This window comes from Microtus oregoni, unplaced genomic scaffold (assembly GCF_018167655.1).
Source record: "Microtus oregoni isolate MIOR12 unplaced genomic scaffold, Mior012 000087F_ref0000451, whole genome shotgun sequence".
NCBI lineage: Eukaryota > Metazoa > Chordata > Mammalia > Rodentia > Cricetidae > Microtus > Microtus oregoni.
In genome coordinates, this window is record NW_024544554.1 from 1,715,634 (window position 1) to 1,734,225 (window position 18,592).

At 41.3% G+C, this 18,592-nt stretch overlaps 1 protein-coding gene across 1 annotated transcript in view; it reads left to right on the top strand.

Annotated features, from left to right (window-relative positions):
* The window catches only part of LOC121442207 (ankyrin and armadillo repeat-containing protein-like), a 41,924-nt gene extending 23,371 nt beyond the window's left edge, over positions 1-18,553 (top strand). Inside the window, exons 12-22 of the mRNA XM_041643682.1 lie at positions 1,136-1,377; positions 1,565-1,718; positions 1,792-1,953; positions 6,710-6,816; positions 7,413-7,535; positions 8,040-8,198; positions 8,870-8,987; positions 10,617-10,726; positions 15,272-15,468; positions 17,011-17,057; positions 18,306-18,553. Coding sequence (XP_041499616.1) covers positions 1,136-1,377; positions 1,565-1,718; positions 1,792-1,953; positions 6,710-6,816; positions 7,413-7,535; positions 8,040-8,198; positions 8,870-8,987; positions 10,617-10,726; positions 15,272-15,468; positions 17,011-17,057; positions 18,306-18,553 — 1,667 coding nt within the window. The remainder of the gene's footprint in view (positions 1-1,135; positions 1,378-1,564; positions 1,719-1,791; positions 1,954-6,709; positions 6,817-7,412; positions 7,536-8,039; positions 8,199-8,869; positions 8,988-10,616; positions 10,727-15,271; positions 15,469-17,010; positions 17,058-18,305) is intronic.
* Positions 18,554-18,592: the final 39 nt, after the last annotated feature.

Genomic DNA, 18,592 nt, shown 5'->3' on the forward strand with positions numbered 1-18,592 from the left:
AGAAGATGGGTTCTAGATATAGTCATTTGGTCTCTTAGCTCCCTCCAGTCCTGGTTGTGGGAGCTCCATGTAGGCTGGCCCTGCGATACCCCAGGCATTTAGTCACCCCCATTTCTCCACCTTCCCTTTTGGGAAGACAATCCAGCATGCTTAACATTTCTGGTTTCCATGGTGATCTGCGGACACAAGGATCTTTGTGCTCCCAGCACAAATGTGGACAACCAACTTGTAGCCTGGCATAGTGATACACTCCTTCAGTCCCGGAATCGGGGAAGGCAGAGGCAGGTGGATCTTTGTGAGCTTGAGCCCAGTTTGGCCTAGATGTGCGTTTCAAGCTAGCCAGGACAGAATAACAGAAATAAATAGATAATAAATAAATAAAACAAAACTACGTTGTAAACACATAAGTATATAAAATCAATGTACTAGTTAAATTTATATATCCAGGTGAAGTATATGAGTTCTCTCACTCATTCTTAAAACATTTTCTGTAAATTTGTAAAAACAAAATAAAATGAAATATCATTTAGTCTACCAAGTTATTAAGTTTTATGTACTCATTTTAATGAAAATATTTGTATTCAAAAAGACAAAATCAAATTGATATGCCTGAGCTCTGATCGTGAAAGAATAAGATGCTACTGATTCTTTTAGAAAACAATTTACGGAGATGTATAGAATTATTCCAGTAATTCAAGATACTCAATGCTAAAGGAAAAAAAGGTATTGATAAATACCTACATGCTAAGAAAATTTCTCCTGGAATCATTAAAAACAGCAAAAAGTTTGAAACAACATATATTTTTAAAGTGTGAATTGCTAATAAAATGTGATGTGACCGTTAATATGCAATATTCAGAAGGCACTTGTGACTTTTATGTTCATAAAAGAGTGGAGAAATATTTCAATGGTAAACAAAAATTCTGGATATTATATTTGTAGTTAAACTATAATTATCTACATATGCCCAAGTATCGGTATAAGAAGTAGTGGACAAAATAACATCTAAAGGACGAATCTAGACAGTCTTGTCTTTGAACTTAGGAATTCAGTTTTGTAACATGGAAAGCTACCCTGCCGCGTGCCAGGTTGACGTTTCCGGTGACTGGTTCTGTTGCTCTCAACTCTTTTGAAGATACGCTGAAGGCAGTGTCCTCGGCCACCATCGCCGAGGTCGGCCGCGACAACAAGGAGGTGCAGGATGCCTTAGCCATGGAAGGGGCCATCCCTCCCCTGGTCGCTCTGTTTAAAGGCAAGCAGCTCAGTGTCCAAGTGAAGGGCGCAATGGCTGTGGAGTCCCTGGCCAACTTCAACCCTCTAATCCAGAGAGCGTTTCTTGAAAGAAAATTAATTAAAGATCTCCTCAAACTACTCAAGGTAGGGATTTTTTTTTTTTTTTTTTTACCATGACCTTTCCAGCTGTTTAGAGGGTTCGCTTCATTTCGGGTCTTTTTTTGGAGACTAGACGATCAAATTCTAAAATGCACACTTTATAAAAACACATATCCCTAATGAGTTCAGAACATGCTCACTGAATGAATGGCATGTTTTTTGTCTTGCATAGGCCTTTCAATTAGACGTTAAGGAACAAGGAGCCAAAGCACTGTGGGCCTTGGCAGGACAAACCCTGAAACAGCAGAAGTTTATGGCGGAGCAGATTGGCTACAACTTCATAATAAACATGCTTCTGTCTCCATCAGCCAAGATGCAGTATGTAGGTAAGTTACGCTCTCTGCAGACGGCTGGCGTGGACGCTGAAGTCCACACCCACCTCTTCCCGTTCTCTGCCAGGAGGGGAAGCGGTCATCGCGCTCAGTAAGGACAGCAGGCTGCATCAAAACCAAATATGTGAAGGGAACGGCATCGCGCCCCTGATCCGCTTACTGAGAATCAACAAGATAGCCGAAGGCACCCTGCTGAGCGTCATCAGAGCCGTGGGCTCCATCTGTATTGGTATGTATGCAGTCACAAGTTTTTAATTACGGTGAGAAAAATAAGTCTTCGGTAGAGTCGGAGAACATTTGTCTATCTCTGTTCACACCGTGAAAGAGCTCAGAGAAGGATAAATGGTTCTCCCAAGACCTTGGTGAGTTCGAGTGCGGAACCTGATAGAGTCAGTCTTCTTGCTCTGGAATTCTGAGTAGGATAGAAAATGAAGACAGTGAGCACTATTTTTGAACTAAAACAATCCCGTTTTTTTTTTAAGAGAACTTTAAAATGTCAACAGCTATAAATTTCTTAAGGTTAACATTTGGTTACATTTTCTCAATTCTTGTTGACTTATATAAGTTATTGTTTGTTTATAGAAAGTGGCCTTTGTTGCAAAAGAATTGACCTTTTGAGCTCTGGTTCTTTGCTGACCCTGCTGAATTCAGGGTAGAGGCTGTGGGCTATTTCTTGCAAAGAAAATAAAAATGGCTTCTGTGCGCGTTTGTTTTCTAGGTAACTGTTTCCTCAAAAGCACCCAGAGGTTGAAGTTAGCAGCTCGCCTTTTCTTTCCTGCTTCTGAGTAGCTGCAGAAAGTTATTAACTCTTCCAAGACATAAATAACCCAGAAGATAATGTTTCTTTCATAGTCGGAATCTATAATAGACATTCTAGTTAGTAATAAAAGTCTAGTAAATGGGGGGGGGGGGTTGAAAAGATAGCTCAGTGGTTAAGGCAACTTGTTCCTTTCCAGAGGACCCGAGTTTGGTTCCCAGCACCCTGCCTGTAACTCCTGCTAGCTGTGGGGGCCCCATATGCATAAACATGTACAGACATGTTCACATAAGAAACACACATGTAGGCGGGGTTTCCATCTAGACTGCCGATCAGCTCTGCCCCATCAGCCGCTCCCCAAATAACCACACAGACACTTATTATTTGTAAATGCTTGGCCAATAGCTTAGGCTTATCTCCAGCTATCTCTTACAATTTAAAATAGCCCGTTTCTGTTCCTCTTTGTGCTGCCCTGAGGCTGGCTTACCTCATCTAAGAGTTTCCTATATTGCTTCTTCTGCATCTGGCTTGTAGCTCTCAGACTCAAACCTCCTCCTTCTCAAGTGTTCTCTCTGCCCCCCCAAAATCCTGTTTAGCTATCTGCCAATCAGCTTTCTTTTTTTATTTTTCAAACAATTTTATTTTACAGACCAATCCCAGTTCCCTCTACCTCCCATCCTCCTGCTCTCCCCACATTCTCCCCAAACACCCCCTATCCACTCCTCAGAGAGGGTAAGGCTTCCCATGGGGAGTCAACAAAGTCTGGCATTTCACTTGAGTCCTCCCCTCCCCCATCCCTAGACTGAGCAAGGTATCCATCCATAGGGAATGGGTTCCAAAGAGTCAGTTCTTGCACTAGGGATAAATACTGGTTCCACTGCTAGCAGTTCCACAAATGGCCCCTGTCACATGACTGTCACCCACATTCAGAGGGCCTCCTTTGGTCTTATGCTGGTTCCCCAGATGTCAGTCTGGGTTCAGTGACGTCCCACTAGATCAAGTCAGCTGTTTCTGTGGGTATTCTCATCCTGGTCTTGGCCCCTTCACTCATAATAGCGCCCCCCCCCCCTCTCTGTGACTGGACTCCAGGAGTTTGGCCCATTGCTTAGCTGTGGCTCTCCACATCTGCTTCCGTCAGTTGCCGGAAGTTGTAGGTTATATGATGACAGTTGAGGTTGTCGTCAATCTTTTTACAGGGGAAGGGCAGTTCAGGTGCCCTCTCCACTGTTGCTTAAATTCTTAGCTAGGGTCATCCTTGTGGATTCCTGGGAGTTTCCCTAGTGCCTGGTTTCTCATTAATCCCACAACGGCTCCCTCTTTCAAGGTATCTCTTTCCTAGCTCTCCCTCTCTGTCCTTTACCCACTTATTCTTCCGAATCCTTCATGTTCTCCTCCCCACTCCCCTACTACTTCCTCCCTTCCCCCATGGTACCAATTTACCAAGAAGATCTTGTCTATGTCTCATTCCCAGGGGGGAATCCATGTATGTCTCTTAGGGTTCTCCTTGTTTCCTGCCTTCTCTGGAGTTGTCGATTATAGGCTGGTTATTCTTTGTTTTATGTCTAATATCCACTTATGAGTGAGTACAGACTGTGTTTGTCTTTCTGTGTCTGACTTCCCTCATTCAGGATTTTTTTTTTTCTGGTTCCATTCATTTCCCTGCAAATTTCAAAATGCCATTTATTTATTTATTTATTTATTTATTTTTTACCTCTGAATAGTACTCCATTGTGTAAATGTACCACCTTTTCTTTTTCCGTTCTTTGGTTGAGGGGCATTTAGGTTATTTCCAGGTTCTGGCTATTACGAATAATGCTGCTATGAACATAGTTGAGCAAATGTCCTTGTGGTATAGGTTTGCATCCTTTGGGTATATGCCCAATAGTGGTATTGCTGTGTCTTGAGGAATATCGATTGCCATTTTTTTTTTGAGAAAATGCCATATTGCTTTCCAAAGTGGCTGTACAAGTTTTCACTCCCCTTACTCTGCATTCTCTCCAGCATAAACTGTTAATGAATGTTTTTGATCTTAGCTATTCTGACTGGTGTAAGATGGTATCTCAGAGTCATTTTGATTTGCATTTTCCTGATTGCTAAGGATGTTAAGCAGTTCCTTAAGTGCCTTTTGGCCATTAGAGATTCCTCTGTTGAGAATTCACTGTTTAGATCTGTACAAATTTTTAATTAAACTATTTGATATTTTGATATCTAGTTTTTTGAATTCTTGGTATATTTTAGAGACCAGCCCTCTGTCTAAGTTGGGGTTGGTGAAGATTTTTTTTCCCACTCTGAAGGTTACCATTTTGTCTTGCTGACTGTGTCCTTTGCCTTACAGAAGTCCCATTTATTAACTATTGGTCTCAGGGTCTGTGCTCCTAGTGTTCTATCCAGGAAGTGGTCTCCTGTGCCAATGAGTTCAAGGCTACTTCTCACTGTCTCTTCTGAGCCTCAGGGTGGCTGCATTTATGTTGAGGTCTTTGATCCATTTGGACTTGAGTTTTGTGCATGGGGATAGATATGGATCTGTTTGCATTCTTCTACAGGTTGACATCCAGTTATGCCAGCACCATTTGTCGAAGATGCTTTCTTTTTCCCATTGTATAATTTTAGCTTCTTTGTCAAAAACCAGATAGGTGTTGATAGGTGTGTGGATTAATGTCAGGGTCTTCAGTTCTATTCCATTGGTCCACCTGTCTGCTTTTGTGCCAACACCAAGCTGTTTTCATGACTTATAGCTCTATGGTAGAGCTTGAAGTCAGATATGGTGATGGCATTTATCTAAATATATCTTTTTAACCTTGAAAGCATACTAATATGACTATAAGTGTGATTGTTATAAATGACTAGCTACTAACCTGTATTTATAAGTATACATTACATCTTTAAATAATACCCACACAAGAGTAGACACATACATACAGCTTAACAAAAATAACCTTAAATTTGTACCAGTAAAACAAAATCCATACCAATGAAAAATATTTTGAGATTAATAGGTGTTTTTTAGATTAATTAAGTAGATTCAATAATCTGCCCTTTTATCTCATCATTTTTATATTAGCTCCCCATTTTTCCTCTAGAAAGACATCTTTGAATTTAACTTGTTTGTCTAGCTTTTTTTCCTGACTATGATCAATAACAATTTGTAACCAACCCCCCATAAATTATGACAAACATCCATAAACAATCTTCCATCTCTTGTTTCCACTCTGTATCTGGCTAGTGATTCTGCCTTTCTTCTTCCCAGAGTCCTCTCTGTCCCCAGAAAACCCACCTAACCTCTTCCTGCCTAGAGATTGGCCATTCAGTTCCTTATTAAACTAGTTAGAAAGGTGCCTTGGCAAAAACACATCTTCACAGTGTAAAGAAATATTCCACAGCATGCATGCATGCATACATACATACATACGTTTACACATACATACATATACACATACATACATATACACATATCCTTGATCATTCCTTCCAACAACTGTGACTCTATAGGGATGGTGAAGGCAAGAAAATAAAATTGATAAGATAGGTGTTGCTCATTCTACTCCCCCTAGTTAAACTTTACAAAAAAACAATATGTGGGTGGCTCTTCATCACTTTTCACAGATGCCTAAACTTGTATTTTTATTTAAGTATATAAACTTACTATATTTATATCTATATAGTGCACATGATACTATATTTAAATATATAGAACTAATATATATATATATAGGCACTCTTAGGCAAAACAAAATTAAATTGTTTATGCATATTCACAAAAATGAGATTGAGTTTTCTCCTGATATTAGATTGCAACTTAAAATACAGAGTGTTAGAAAGGAAGACAATATATGTATTTAGTATATGCAATTTATGAAAGCTAGAAATTCTAACTCAGTGATTAGTCATTTTTGTAGATAAGAAACTTTTCATAGAAAATACTTGAGTGCCAGAATATATTTTTAACCAGTGATGGTTCTTATAATGAATGTAGCAGTTTTCAAATTTATGTGCTGTGTCTCTTACTATAAAATTATCTATAGTTCTAGTAATGAATTTCCATGTTTATTCTGTCCTTTAAAAAAAAATCAAAGGAAGTGTTGAAATAGTGCCAATCTACTAGGTTTTTAAAGTCTGTTAAGCCATATTGCTTTAAGATAGTTTATCCATCAAAATCCAGCCAAGTTTGACTCTCCATTTTAAAAATGGAACAAAAACATGACCTCATTGACCTATGGGAGCTTTACAGGTGTGGCCCACACAAGCAATCCCTTGAGTCAACAGTTTGTTGTGGAGGAGAATGCCTTTCCTGTACTCATTCAGCTACTAAGAAGTCACCCTTCACTTAACATTAAGGTATGGATTAATGTTTTCAAGGTTTTCTAACATAGTAAACGTAATATATAAAGCAGTTTGAAGAAGAATTTGTACCTTAGATTATGTGGGTTTACAAGCATAACAATTTAACTTTTAAAACAAAATTCTAAAAGTTTTAAGCAGCAAATATGGATGTAGTAAATATTATTTTCTTCTACTATGACATGAAAGTCTTATGCACTTAGACCTTGGTTATTTTTCCTTAGCCTTTAAACCCGTGCCAGTAAATATTTGAAAATTGTTTAGATGTGGAAGGGATACAATTACATATGTTAGATTTTACAGTACCTCTGAACATGCCTTGCTGTCCCTAGGACACCCCCCCCCCCAGCACCTTCAGGAGATGTGAGATGACCTCTGGTCATAGAGGACATGGAAATTTCCTGGCCATTAAAATCTATGAGCGACACCCTCCAGGGGCTGGGTCACACTAACTGGAGTCAAAGAATTATAATCAACACATTGGGCTTTAAACACTTTATATTTCCACAACTTAGCCTGTGCAAATATTTACATACTATACATTCTTCAGTAATGTGTGAATGAAACATAATTTTTGAAAACCACATCTTTAGGTTGAAGTGGCATTTTCTTTGGCATGCATCGTCCTAGGGAATGACTTGCTGCAGAAAGAGTTACAAGAAAAGGAAGGGTTTCAGTATTCCGATGTCCTTTATCTTCTTCACTCAAAAGACAAGGTAGGACCTTGACATCCTTCAGAGCGCTCACCTAGGGGAAATGGCTCTAGGAAAATGCGATCAGTTATGACCAAGCATTCTCTAAGGCAACACGCAAGCATTTTATTTAAGAGCATATACTTTGTTAGTCATGAGTTTGTGATAATACCGGTTCCAAATTTTTCATAGTTGCCACATGTCTTCCTTGATGTGCACAGTTTTAATGCATGGTAAAATCTCTGTTCTGAATCAAACCCTTCGTTTAATTGCATGCCCTTCCAATCCCCCATCATGCTCTTCTTACCCAGAGAACACCGAGGCTTCGGAAATGTCACGTGGTGAAGACAGCTTTCCCAAGGCAGCTAATAAGAGGCAGTTATTTTTCTTTAAAAAAAAAAAATTCTCCCAACGATGTCCTATTTCTCGTCTTGATGAGAATGATGAGATGCATCTTAGTAGGCAATAACTCAAAACTCAGCGGATAACAAAGCAAGTGAAAATTGCTGGTGTTTTTCCTCTCCCTAGGACATCTGCCTGAGAGCCTGTTACGCGCTGACTCTTTTCGCCTACAACAACCGTTTTCAACAGTACTTAATACTGGAAAAAGGAATTATAACGTTATCCATTTTTGAGCCTTTTCTTCAGTCCAAAGTTGAAACCGAGAGGGCAATGGCAGCATTTCAGGTACCCAGGGCCTTGCACTCCATTCTAGCAAGCACGCCATCTTGGTGAGCGCTTCTCCACTGGGGATTCAGAAAAATGTTGGCGCATTTATGAAACTGAGTATTCTCCGCACCAGCCCCTCCACCTCACGAGAGGCCCATTATTAAAACTTCTGTGTTTCTATAGAATCTCTCAAGTTGCGTCTCATGCCTACCACAATCCTGTGAGGCCCATAGCAGGTCTTTTAATCACATCATGCCCACAGCAACTATGTGGTTGGTTTCGACGTGGTGGTATCGAAACAGCTCTCAGTGTGGACTGGCATGGCCTCTTCCATCGGCATCAGTATTTAGGCTCTTCTCTGTTTTACGCTTCCTCTTCAGAACTTCTCAATCCTATAGCCTTGTGAAGTATTTTTTTCTTCAAGGTCAAACGCTGCAAGAAATGCAGAAAGAATAACATGGCCCTTGTGGCCATTGCTATGAACATTTGGGGGGAAGTACTTTAACCCTGTCTTTTCATCCATCACATCTCTTTTATTGGAGCCTACCAAACGTCCCCTCTGACCCCTAAAATGCCCCCAAATCATAAATGATTAAGAGAACCTGAGTAGCAAACAGTCACCAATTCTATGGTGTTTTTTTTTTGTTTTTTTGTTTTTTTTTTTTTTTTTTTGGTTTGCTTTCTTTTAGATTATCGTGTTAGCGAAGGTCATTATAGACGTGGACCATATTACTTTGTCGGCAAGAGGTGTTAATATTTTAGTCGACAGTCTGTATTCAACCCACATTCCTACTATTGCCTTAACAGGTAAGAAACAGCTAACAAAACAAAACAAAAAAAAAAACCAACAAAAAAGTATAATGGCCTCCACACAAAGGAACATGGGTTCACGTTCAAGACAGATCATAGAAATATTTTAGATCACAATCTCAACAATACGAAAATACATCCAATTCCCCGTTGCACAGTTTCAAGCTACAGCACTTGGAAACACTGAGCCAGGTCTGCATGGGGCAGTGGACATCAGTATTCACTCTGTACCCTGCGCGGGAGCCGTAGGGGTCCACCCTGCTTACCGAACAGGGTTGCAGTAACCCTCAGCACCGCTCCTTTACGTTCCTAATAATCATGTCAAACGTCTAATCATCTTCTAGACTATAAAGTAAGAGTTCAATTATGCACCCCCAAGAAAAAATTGGCACTCCGATTTTCAATAGTCATGGCGGATTTACACTGGTGTGCTTTGTGTTTCTTTTGAAAGTATACATTCTGTTACTCGAAATTTTTTTGGATTTATTTATTATATTTATTATATTATTCTTTGCATGAGTGCTTTGGTTGCAAGTTTGTGTTGCACTACCTGTGTGCCTGTTGCCTATGGGTCAGAAGAGGGTGCTGGATCCATAAGACTGGAGTTACAGATAGCTGTGAGTCATCACGTGGGCACAGGGAATTGAACCCAGGTCTCCTCTAAGATCAACAGCTGTCCTTAACCACTGAGACACGCCTTTAATTCCAGCTCACTAGAGGCAGAGACAGGTGGAGCTCTGTGAGTTTGAGGCTAGTGTGGTCTACACAGTGAGTTCTAGGACAGCTATGGTTATGGAGAGAGACCCTGTCTCAAAGAACAAACAAACAAACAAACAAAAATAATGACATACAACCCAGCAAAGAAAAATAGGGTACTAGTTCTCTTGACACAGTGTTATCTAAGTATATCCACTTCAAGCTTACCCATGCTTGTAATAATAGGTGATAAGTAACATTTAACCAAGCTACCATTCGCAGCTACATAAACAGTTTCAGAGTGATAGTCTGTGAATCCTAGCAAAATAAATAAAAAATCAAATTTATTACTAACTTAGCCAGTGGCTGTATGAGAAACACATATTTTGGAGTCTGTCTGCTTAGAGAGGAAGACGAATCATTCAGTGGAAACTTTTAGACACCGGGTAGGAAAACGGGTCTGGAAGGAAATTTAATAGTCTTTGTTTTAGATTTCGGTTCATGATCTCTTTGCTACAAGAGATGCCTTATTTTATTTGCTTTCAAATATTAATTTTCTCCATCTGAAAGAATGCCTATCACATCCAGACACAAGTTCAGGGGAAACACTCGCACACATAAAATGAATACATTTTATTAAAGCTTAACAACCGAAAAGCAGTGGATATATTTTCGAAGTCTGGAAAACAGAAAGCTTCTGACTTGAAAATGTGCCATTCTTTCAAGTTCCAGTACATGTGACAGAAAACCAGTTGACTACGTGAACAACTGTTCCATATTTCCGTGTGCATGTTTCTCTTCCCTTGCTTCTTGATTTACCAGAGAGGTTTTGTAGGACAAACTTTTCAAACTACCGTGTACAAGTGGAAACGCAACATGTCTGTTATCAGCTGTGGATCATATAACCTCTTTTCTTTGTTTTGATTCTAGGTAACTTAATAGCTACTCTGGCTCATTCTAGAGCTGGTATCCCAGACGCTTTTATGACAGTAGGGGCGATCCAGCGGCTCTGCTACCATCTGTACTCAGGAAGAGAAGAGGTAAGCGGAAGCTAATTGCAAATTTAATGGGCTACAAATAATAGTTTTCTTCTTTCACACAAGGGGATGTGTTTTCCTTGGGATAGTAGATAATTCATAATAACTCGGGCATAGATGAACTTTCCAGTGTTTGTCATGCCATGTCTGATATGTCCAATTCTGATTTCCCACAAAAATCATATTTTTTTAAAAAAATATTTATTCTCTCATACATTACATCCCAACCACAATTTTCCCTCCCTCCTCTCCTCCCAGTCCCTCTCTCCCCGCATCCACTCTTCCTGCATTTACCCTCAGATAAAGGCAGCCCTCCTCGGGATATCAAATGAACATGGAGTATCAAGATATAATAAGGCTAGACACCTCCTCTCATATTAAGACCGGACAATGTTGTTTTCAACTAGGTCTATTTTCTCAGTAAAGACTTGGGAGCCAGATGGAGGGGTGAAAACCTGCTAACTCCGAGAGGCCAAGAAAGCACCTCCACTGTCCTCGTCCCAGAAAAAAGAGCTTTCTGCTACCTGTCTCAAACAAAAACTACTCCACCCGGATGTCCCTCCCTTCCGCTTCCTGTGTCTCTCTCGTTGTTCTCCTGACTCCCTCTTAATCTCTATGGTTACTTCCTCTCAACTGGCGGCTTGTTCCACCTCTCGACCTAAGATTGATTTTTATTTAACCCTTTTTACAACATTCAAGCAGAAAGCTCTTGGATTAAAGGGGGCGTGCTAGGGTTGAGTCACACCAGACCGAGAAGCAGGGGTTCCCAGTAAACGGTGCAGTGTTGGGGTCCACAGTATGTTGGGGTCCACAGTGTGATGGAATATCCTGCCATAGGATGAGGCAGCCCAGTGGGAGGAAGAGGCCCAGAGGCAGGCAGGAGTCAGAGACAGTCCCCTCTCCCATTCTTAGGCGTTCCACAAGAAAACCAAGCGACAGAACTAAGACATCTATGCAGAGGGTCTAGGTCAGTCTCATGTAGGCTTCCTGACTGTTGGTTCAGTCTCTGTGAGCTCCTATGACTTCAGGTTAGTTGATTGTGTGGGTTCTCTTGTGTCCTTGACCCTTCTGGCTCCAACAATCCTTCCTCCTCCCTCTTCTGCAGGGCTCCCCGAGCTCTGTCTAATGTTTGGCTGTGGGTCTCTGCATCTGTTCCCGTCAGTTGCTGGATGGAGCTGCTCTGATGGCAGTTATGCTAAACTCCTGTCTATGGGTATAGCAGAAGAGCGAAATTTCAATAGGAGTCATTTCATTGCCTTTTTGTTTTTTGTTTGTTTTTGCTTGTCAGTACACTTTTATTTGAACTCTGACATCTAAACAGAATTTTACGAAAGCAATATAACAACTGTAGTTAAAGATTTTGAAACCATGGGACTGGAGAGATGGTTAAGAGCGTGTACTGCTCTTACAGAGGACCACATTTTGGCTCCCAGTACCCATACAACTGCCTTTAATGCCAGCTCCAAGGGATCCAGTGTTCTTTTCTGGTCTCCATGGGGATGGACACACACGCGTGCGTGCGCGCGCGCACACACACACACCTTTTAAAAACTTACACACAGCGTTCTACTTAGTCTCCTCAAAGCCTCCTGCACACAGCGGCCTGATCAGCCTCCCGACAGCAGGCAGCAGGGAAAGAATAAGACACGCTTTAGGATCATGCTTATTAAGATGTTTAAAAGATGTTTAAATCCAATACCTAGTCAAATTAATCTCCAAGCTAAATACAAAACCAAAAACCATGAAGTGACTTGTTTTAATTATAAAATCAAGCTTTAATGACAGAACTGTTGGGGGCCCTGCCCCAGCCAGGTTCAGGTCCCGAGGAAGGGGTGTCCATGCAAAGAAAAGAGTGAACCCCAGATGAGTTTCACACAAATGGTGGTCCCAAGTAGCTTGAGACATATTTATACTTCAAACAAAGATTTTTTCCCCCAACTTTTAAATCAAAACAACTTATAAACAAAAAACAACGCTCAGAATTTTGCTAGCTTGGCTAAATAGGCATACATTCTTTCTCTTTTCTTTTCTTTCTCTTTTTCTTTCTTTCTTTCCTTCTTCTTCTTCTTCTTCTTCTTCTTCTTCTTCTTTTCTTCTTCCTCTTCCTCCTCCTCCTCCTCCTCCTCCTCCTCCTCCTCCTCCTCCTCCTTCTTTTTAAGAAAGGGTGTAGTTTTGGAACCTGTCCCGGAACTCGCTCTGTAAACCAGGCTGGCCTCGAACTCATAGAGATCCGTGAGTGCTGGGATTAAAAGCATACATACGTTCAGCTAGACATACATTCTTTTTTTTTTGTTTTGTTTTGTTTTTCAAGACAGGGTTTCTCTGTAGCTTTGGATCCTGTCCTGGATCTAGCTCTTATAGTCAAGGACAACTTTGAACTCACAGAGATCCACCTGCCTCTGCCTCCCGAGTGCTGCTATGAAGGGCGTGCACCACCACCGCCCAGCTAGACATACAGCCTTAAGAACAACAATGCCATTCAAAACTTAATGAAGCAAATTTACAGAAAAGGGGCGAATTGCCATAAGCCGCTAGCATATGGTTCAATTGTATTCCTCTCACTCGTCCCTGGTCCTACAAAAGCATCCTACCTGCCTAAGAAAGTGTCCTACAACCTCTTTATAAAGGGTGAACTTGGGTAAGACACTCTTTTCCCACCCCATTCTTAATGTTTGCTCCCAGAACTCGTTGATGTGGTTAATGTGCCCTCTGATGCTTTATTAACTTTCATTGCCTCCAATCAGCATTGAATCAGAGAGGTCCCCGGGGTCTGGAGGGACAGCTAGCTTGGCTAAATAGGCATACATTCTTTCTCTTTTCTTTTCTTTCTCTTTTTCTTTCTTTCTTTCTTTCTTTCCTTCTTCTTCTTCTTCTTCCTCTTCCTCTTCCTCTCCTCCTCCTCCTCCTCCTCCTCCTCCTCCTCCTCCTTCTTTTTAAGAAAGGGTGTAGTTTTGGAACCTGTCTTATGTAACTTAAGATTTAAATACTCAGCCTATAAATAAATCTACTGTGATGGTATAGAAATTTATAATTTAAAAAAATGTTTAGGAAGTATCTCGCAAGAATACTTAGCAAATGGGTGAACCTTTTTATTTTTATTTTTTTAGTATTCTAGGTAATTCTAAAATGAAATCAATGTGCTCACAGATACTGTGAGCAATGAGTAGAAACCAATGGCGATTCACAGTCTTCTGTAAAACTCTGGGCAGAGGACGAGGCCTGAAAGCGGAGAGAATGGCCTGGCGTGCACGAACCATTAGGCCCCTACCTGATGATGGATTTGCTTACATCCGTTATCTGATATTCATCTTTACAGAAATTATCTTAAGGCTTAATGTAGTTTTAATAACGAGTGTGTCTGTGTAGGTTCGTGCATGTGAATTCAAGTGCCTGTGGAGGCCAGAAGCGAGGGCTGGGTTCCCTGGATTTGGAGTTCCAGGTGGCTACCTTGGGTTGTCGTGGGAACCAAACTCAGGTCCAACAGACCTTTCTGAAGAAGTAGCTAGTTAGAGTCTGAGCTAGATAATTTCCCATGCCCCTACCCACACAACTTTGAGTCCTTTTTAAAAGCCCATCAAGACCAATTGGTGCTGCTCAAATATCCTGAATGTGGGTCTTTGACTTACCAGGGGCTACTAAACTCTTAGAGAAAAAACAAACAAACAAACAAACAAACAAACAAAAAAAACCTCTCCCTATCCCAGCAACTCCCAATTGCCAATAGCTCCATGGCCGTGGATGGGACTGTGTGCTCAACTCCCCTCTCCACGCTGGGAGGCTTTGTGCATGTTACTGAAACTACTGTGTGTTTCCACCTAGAGCCGCCCTGCTGTAAGCAGAAGGCACTGCCCCCTGTAGTCACTTCCCGTCACTTCTGTTGCAATTATCTCTGAGCCTTCAGAGCCTGTTCTTGGGGGAGGCTGCTAGTTTGTTTCCCGACTGCCCTGCCTCAAAACAATCACTCAGAAACTATATTAATTGCAATACTGTTTGGCCAATAGCCTAAGCATATCTCTAGCCAGCTCTCATATCCTAAACTAACCCATTTCTATTCATCTGTGCATCACCACATGGCCATGGCTTACCGGCAAGGTTCCGGGGTGTGTGTCTCCTGCGGGTGGCTACATGACTTCTCCTGACTCCTCCTACTCTCTCTCTGTATCTTTTCCAGCCTGGCTATAGTCTGCTAAGCCCTTGGCCAAAAGCAGTTGTATTCATTAACCAATAAAAGCAACACATATACAGAAGGACTTCCCACACCAGCCCCATTGCTTAAGAAGTGTCTTCTCATAAAGTTGTGACAAACCTACTTTGGAATAAATTCTACACATGCTACCTACAGGACACACTCCGCTCGTATGTTGATTAAAAATTCAAAGTGAATGCTGAGACTTGAACCCAAAATAATGTTCAGAAAGTGTATATGAATATATTTACCTCTGGCGAATTGCATGCTTTAAAACAGTCAAAATAGCAAATTTTAGGTCCGTTATATTTTTATCATAACAAAACATCAGGAAAACGTGAAAAAGCCTCTTGTGATTTCAGGTTCGCACAGCGTGTTCCTGCGCCCTTGGCTACCTATCTTACAATGCTTACGCGTTCCGCATCCTGCTGGCTGAGTGCAGGAACAAACCTAACCAGTTCCTGCGTATAATGAACAACATCAGCAGAGACGCCAAGATTAACCCTGCCTTCCTGAAGGAGTTCCAGATGCAGCAAAGCGTGGGGCTTCCGTCCTTAAGGTATCTATCGCGTCTTAATAAGAAATGGCAGAAGTGAGGTTTAGTACCTGCAAACGCGCTAATGTGTTTGTGCAGTCTTGACATGCATGGGTACCCTGTGGGTATAAACTTAACCTTGAACGTTCATTGGCAAAGCCTGCTTTTGTTTACTCTGGAATGCCGAGAGTCTTCTGTTTTGATCCGGCAGCAGGTTTCTGTTTAAGGGTGAGTGTTAAGTACTCAGTGTCACTTCAGCTGCACTGTTCCATCCAGGGCAACAGTCAAGTTCACTTGCCCAGCCTGGAGACAAGCTGGGGCTATGTCGACGCTGGTTGATGTAGTCTGTTGTGTGTACATAGACCTAGGCCCAGGAAAGATCCGATTTGTTAGAATTGTTTCTGAACAATGAACTGTTTGGACGCTCACCTTACCAGACCTGGATGGAGGTGGGTGGTCCTTGGACTTCCCACTGAGCAGGGAACCCTGATAGCTCTATGGGCTGACAAGGGAGGGGAACTTGATTGGGGGAGGGGGAGGGAAATGGGAGGAGGTCGCGGGGAAGAGACAGAAATCTTTAATAAATAAACGGAAAAAAAAAAGAATTGTTTCTAAGAAGAGTGCTACAAACAGAAAGTCCTGATTCAAATTAGTACAAAAAGGAAGGTTGCAACAGTTACTGTGGTCAGAGACCCTATAGACATGGGCCACAGTTGATGCTACCACTCAGCTGGGGAAAATCTGGATGAGATTGGACCCATGTTTTCTAGAAAAGTGCTTAGAAATCCAAGCAACATAAAGGGCGGAGTTCTGGCATAAGAGGCAGCAGCTAAAACGACACACTGGCTCAAGTTTTGGCGTCTGTCAAGCATTTTGCTCAACTGATTCTATCTCAACGTCATAGTTTCATTACAACCTAAGTCTTTAAAATAGGGGATGAAAAAAATCTTACTGTGAACAAAGCTGAATTATGAGTCTTTCCAAGTAGGAAAACATTCATGTAAGAGCTACTGAAGATAAACTATTACTCTGATACAAGGGGAGGGGACCCAAATGTACACTGTGGTTATATAAGTCAATTTTAAGTATAGGAAAAGGTAAGTCTATTTCAAGAATCCTTTGAAAACTAAGTATGCAAAATTAACTACATAAATTAATATAAAACACAATCTGAACTTTGGTTATAATAATTTGTTAAATTAATTTATTTATTTTTCATAAATTTAATTTAGTACAAATGATTTGGACTTTGTACATTCCCATAACGCTGTGGGGAATGGAAAATGCTCCTATTCAATTTTATCTGCCTCAAAGTTCGGTTTGAGTTCTTTCTTTCCATCACCTCAAACATAATAATTATTCCATTTTAGATGTATTTAATGCTTGAAATGAGTAAATAAGTGATCAAATATAAGGTATCTGCAGGTAGCATGCATGCAGTTTTATACATGTATGACAGAGACCATTAGGCCCCTGAACATGGTACCCTAGAATCTTTCTTTATTCATGGTTTTTGGGTATACACGCTATGTCTTCATTTAATTATTTGATATTTTCTCCTTTTAGCCTGGAAAAGAATGGAGGACCATCTGTAATTCCTGTCTTTAAAAAAGGTAGTAGTTTTTCTTTTCTTTCTTTAACACCCGCTATTCCCAGCAGTCTGTAATTCTGCTTTAGGGTTTCTTTTGCTCTGATTCAAAACAAACACCAGACCAAAGGTGACTCAGAATGAGAAGGATTTAGTTCACCTTACATCTCGCAGCCAAGTCATCCAGGGAAATGAGGGCAGGAGCCATGGACAAGAGCCGATTTCTGCCTTACTCAAGTTTCTTTTCTTACACACCCAGGAGCACTTAGCCAGGGGATAGCACCAGCCACAATGGGCAGGACTCTCCCGCATCAATCATAAATGAAGAAAATGCCCACAGGTTTGCCTACAGGCCAGTGCTATATTAGCATTTTTTTTTTTCAGTTATGGCTAGGTGTGTGTCAAGATAACCTACCAACCAGCAATCACATCTTTTAAAGTTAAAAATGTGGAGACAACCCTCCAGAAAGCATCTGGTCTGTAATTCCACACACAAAAGACACCTTTCCTTTATAAGTCTGCATGAATCATTTAAAGTCTTCCTTACTATCAAATGCCAAGGAATTCTCTGGCAGGACGGAGCAGTGTGTAAGAGCACCTGGCCACAAGCCTAATGACCTGAGTTTGTTCCTCAGAACCTACGTGGTGGGAAGGAGCTCCAAGCCAGTGGAGATGGTGTTACAGGAGGTTGTGCATGACCTTGTATGCATGCTGGGAACGCAGCATGGGCTCTGCAACGGCGCTGCATGTAATCAACAGCCGACCCCCTAGCCAAGGCCTTATCAGGTCTGCAACGAGGAATAAATACGAATTACTTTCATGCACAGATTAAATCTGCCAACCTTAGAAAGGGCCAGCGTCAGAGTACCCTAAATGGTGGGTACATTTATGACATCACCAGTTCAGAAAGAGAGCAGGAGACAGAGGCATGCAGGGCTTAGAGGACTGCCCGGTGGTTAAGAGCAAATGCCACCCTCCTAGAAGGCCTGAGTTGGGTTCCCAGCATCCACCTGTAAGTCCAGTTCTGAGGAATGGGGCACGCTCTTCCAGCCTCAGTGGGCACCCACACAGTGCATGCATTCACACGGGTGTGCACGCGTGTGCACGTACACACAAAATAAAATTTCTCTAAAAGGAGAAAAGGAGCATTTCTTCAGGAGTATCTGCAGAGAGCTGGTATCCATTTTAGTTAGGCAAAGAAAATCGTAAGTAATCATATTATAGTCGGGGCCCCGGACTTCAGGGCCATTTACCTGTGGCCTCTTACTTCCAGGGAAAGAACACCGAAGGAAAGCAAGACCGAAAATCCAACCAAAGGATTCCCTGACTTTAATTCCTCCCGTAACTAACTTCATGGGGCTCTTCAGGACGCCCAAGAACACCAATGTTTACCACAACATTTTCTCTTTTTCATCGGGCATTTCATCCGGTATCATAAACGTATCAAGACCAAGAATAGTGTGTTTGAACAAGCTTAAGCACCAAGAGCAGAAAGCCAATCCAGAGCCCACAGATGGCTAGTAATTAAAAAAAAAAAAAGCATTTGAACATGAAATGATT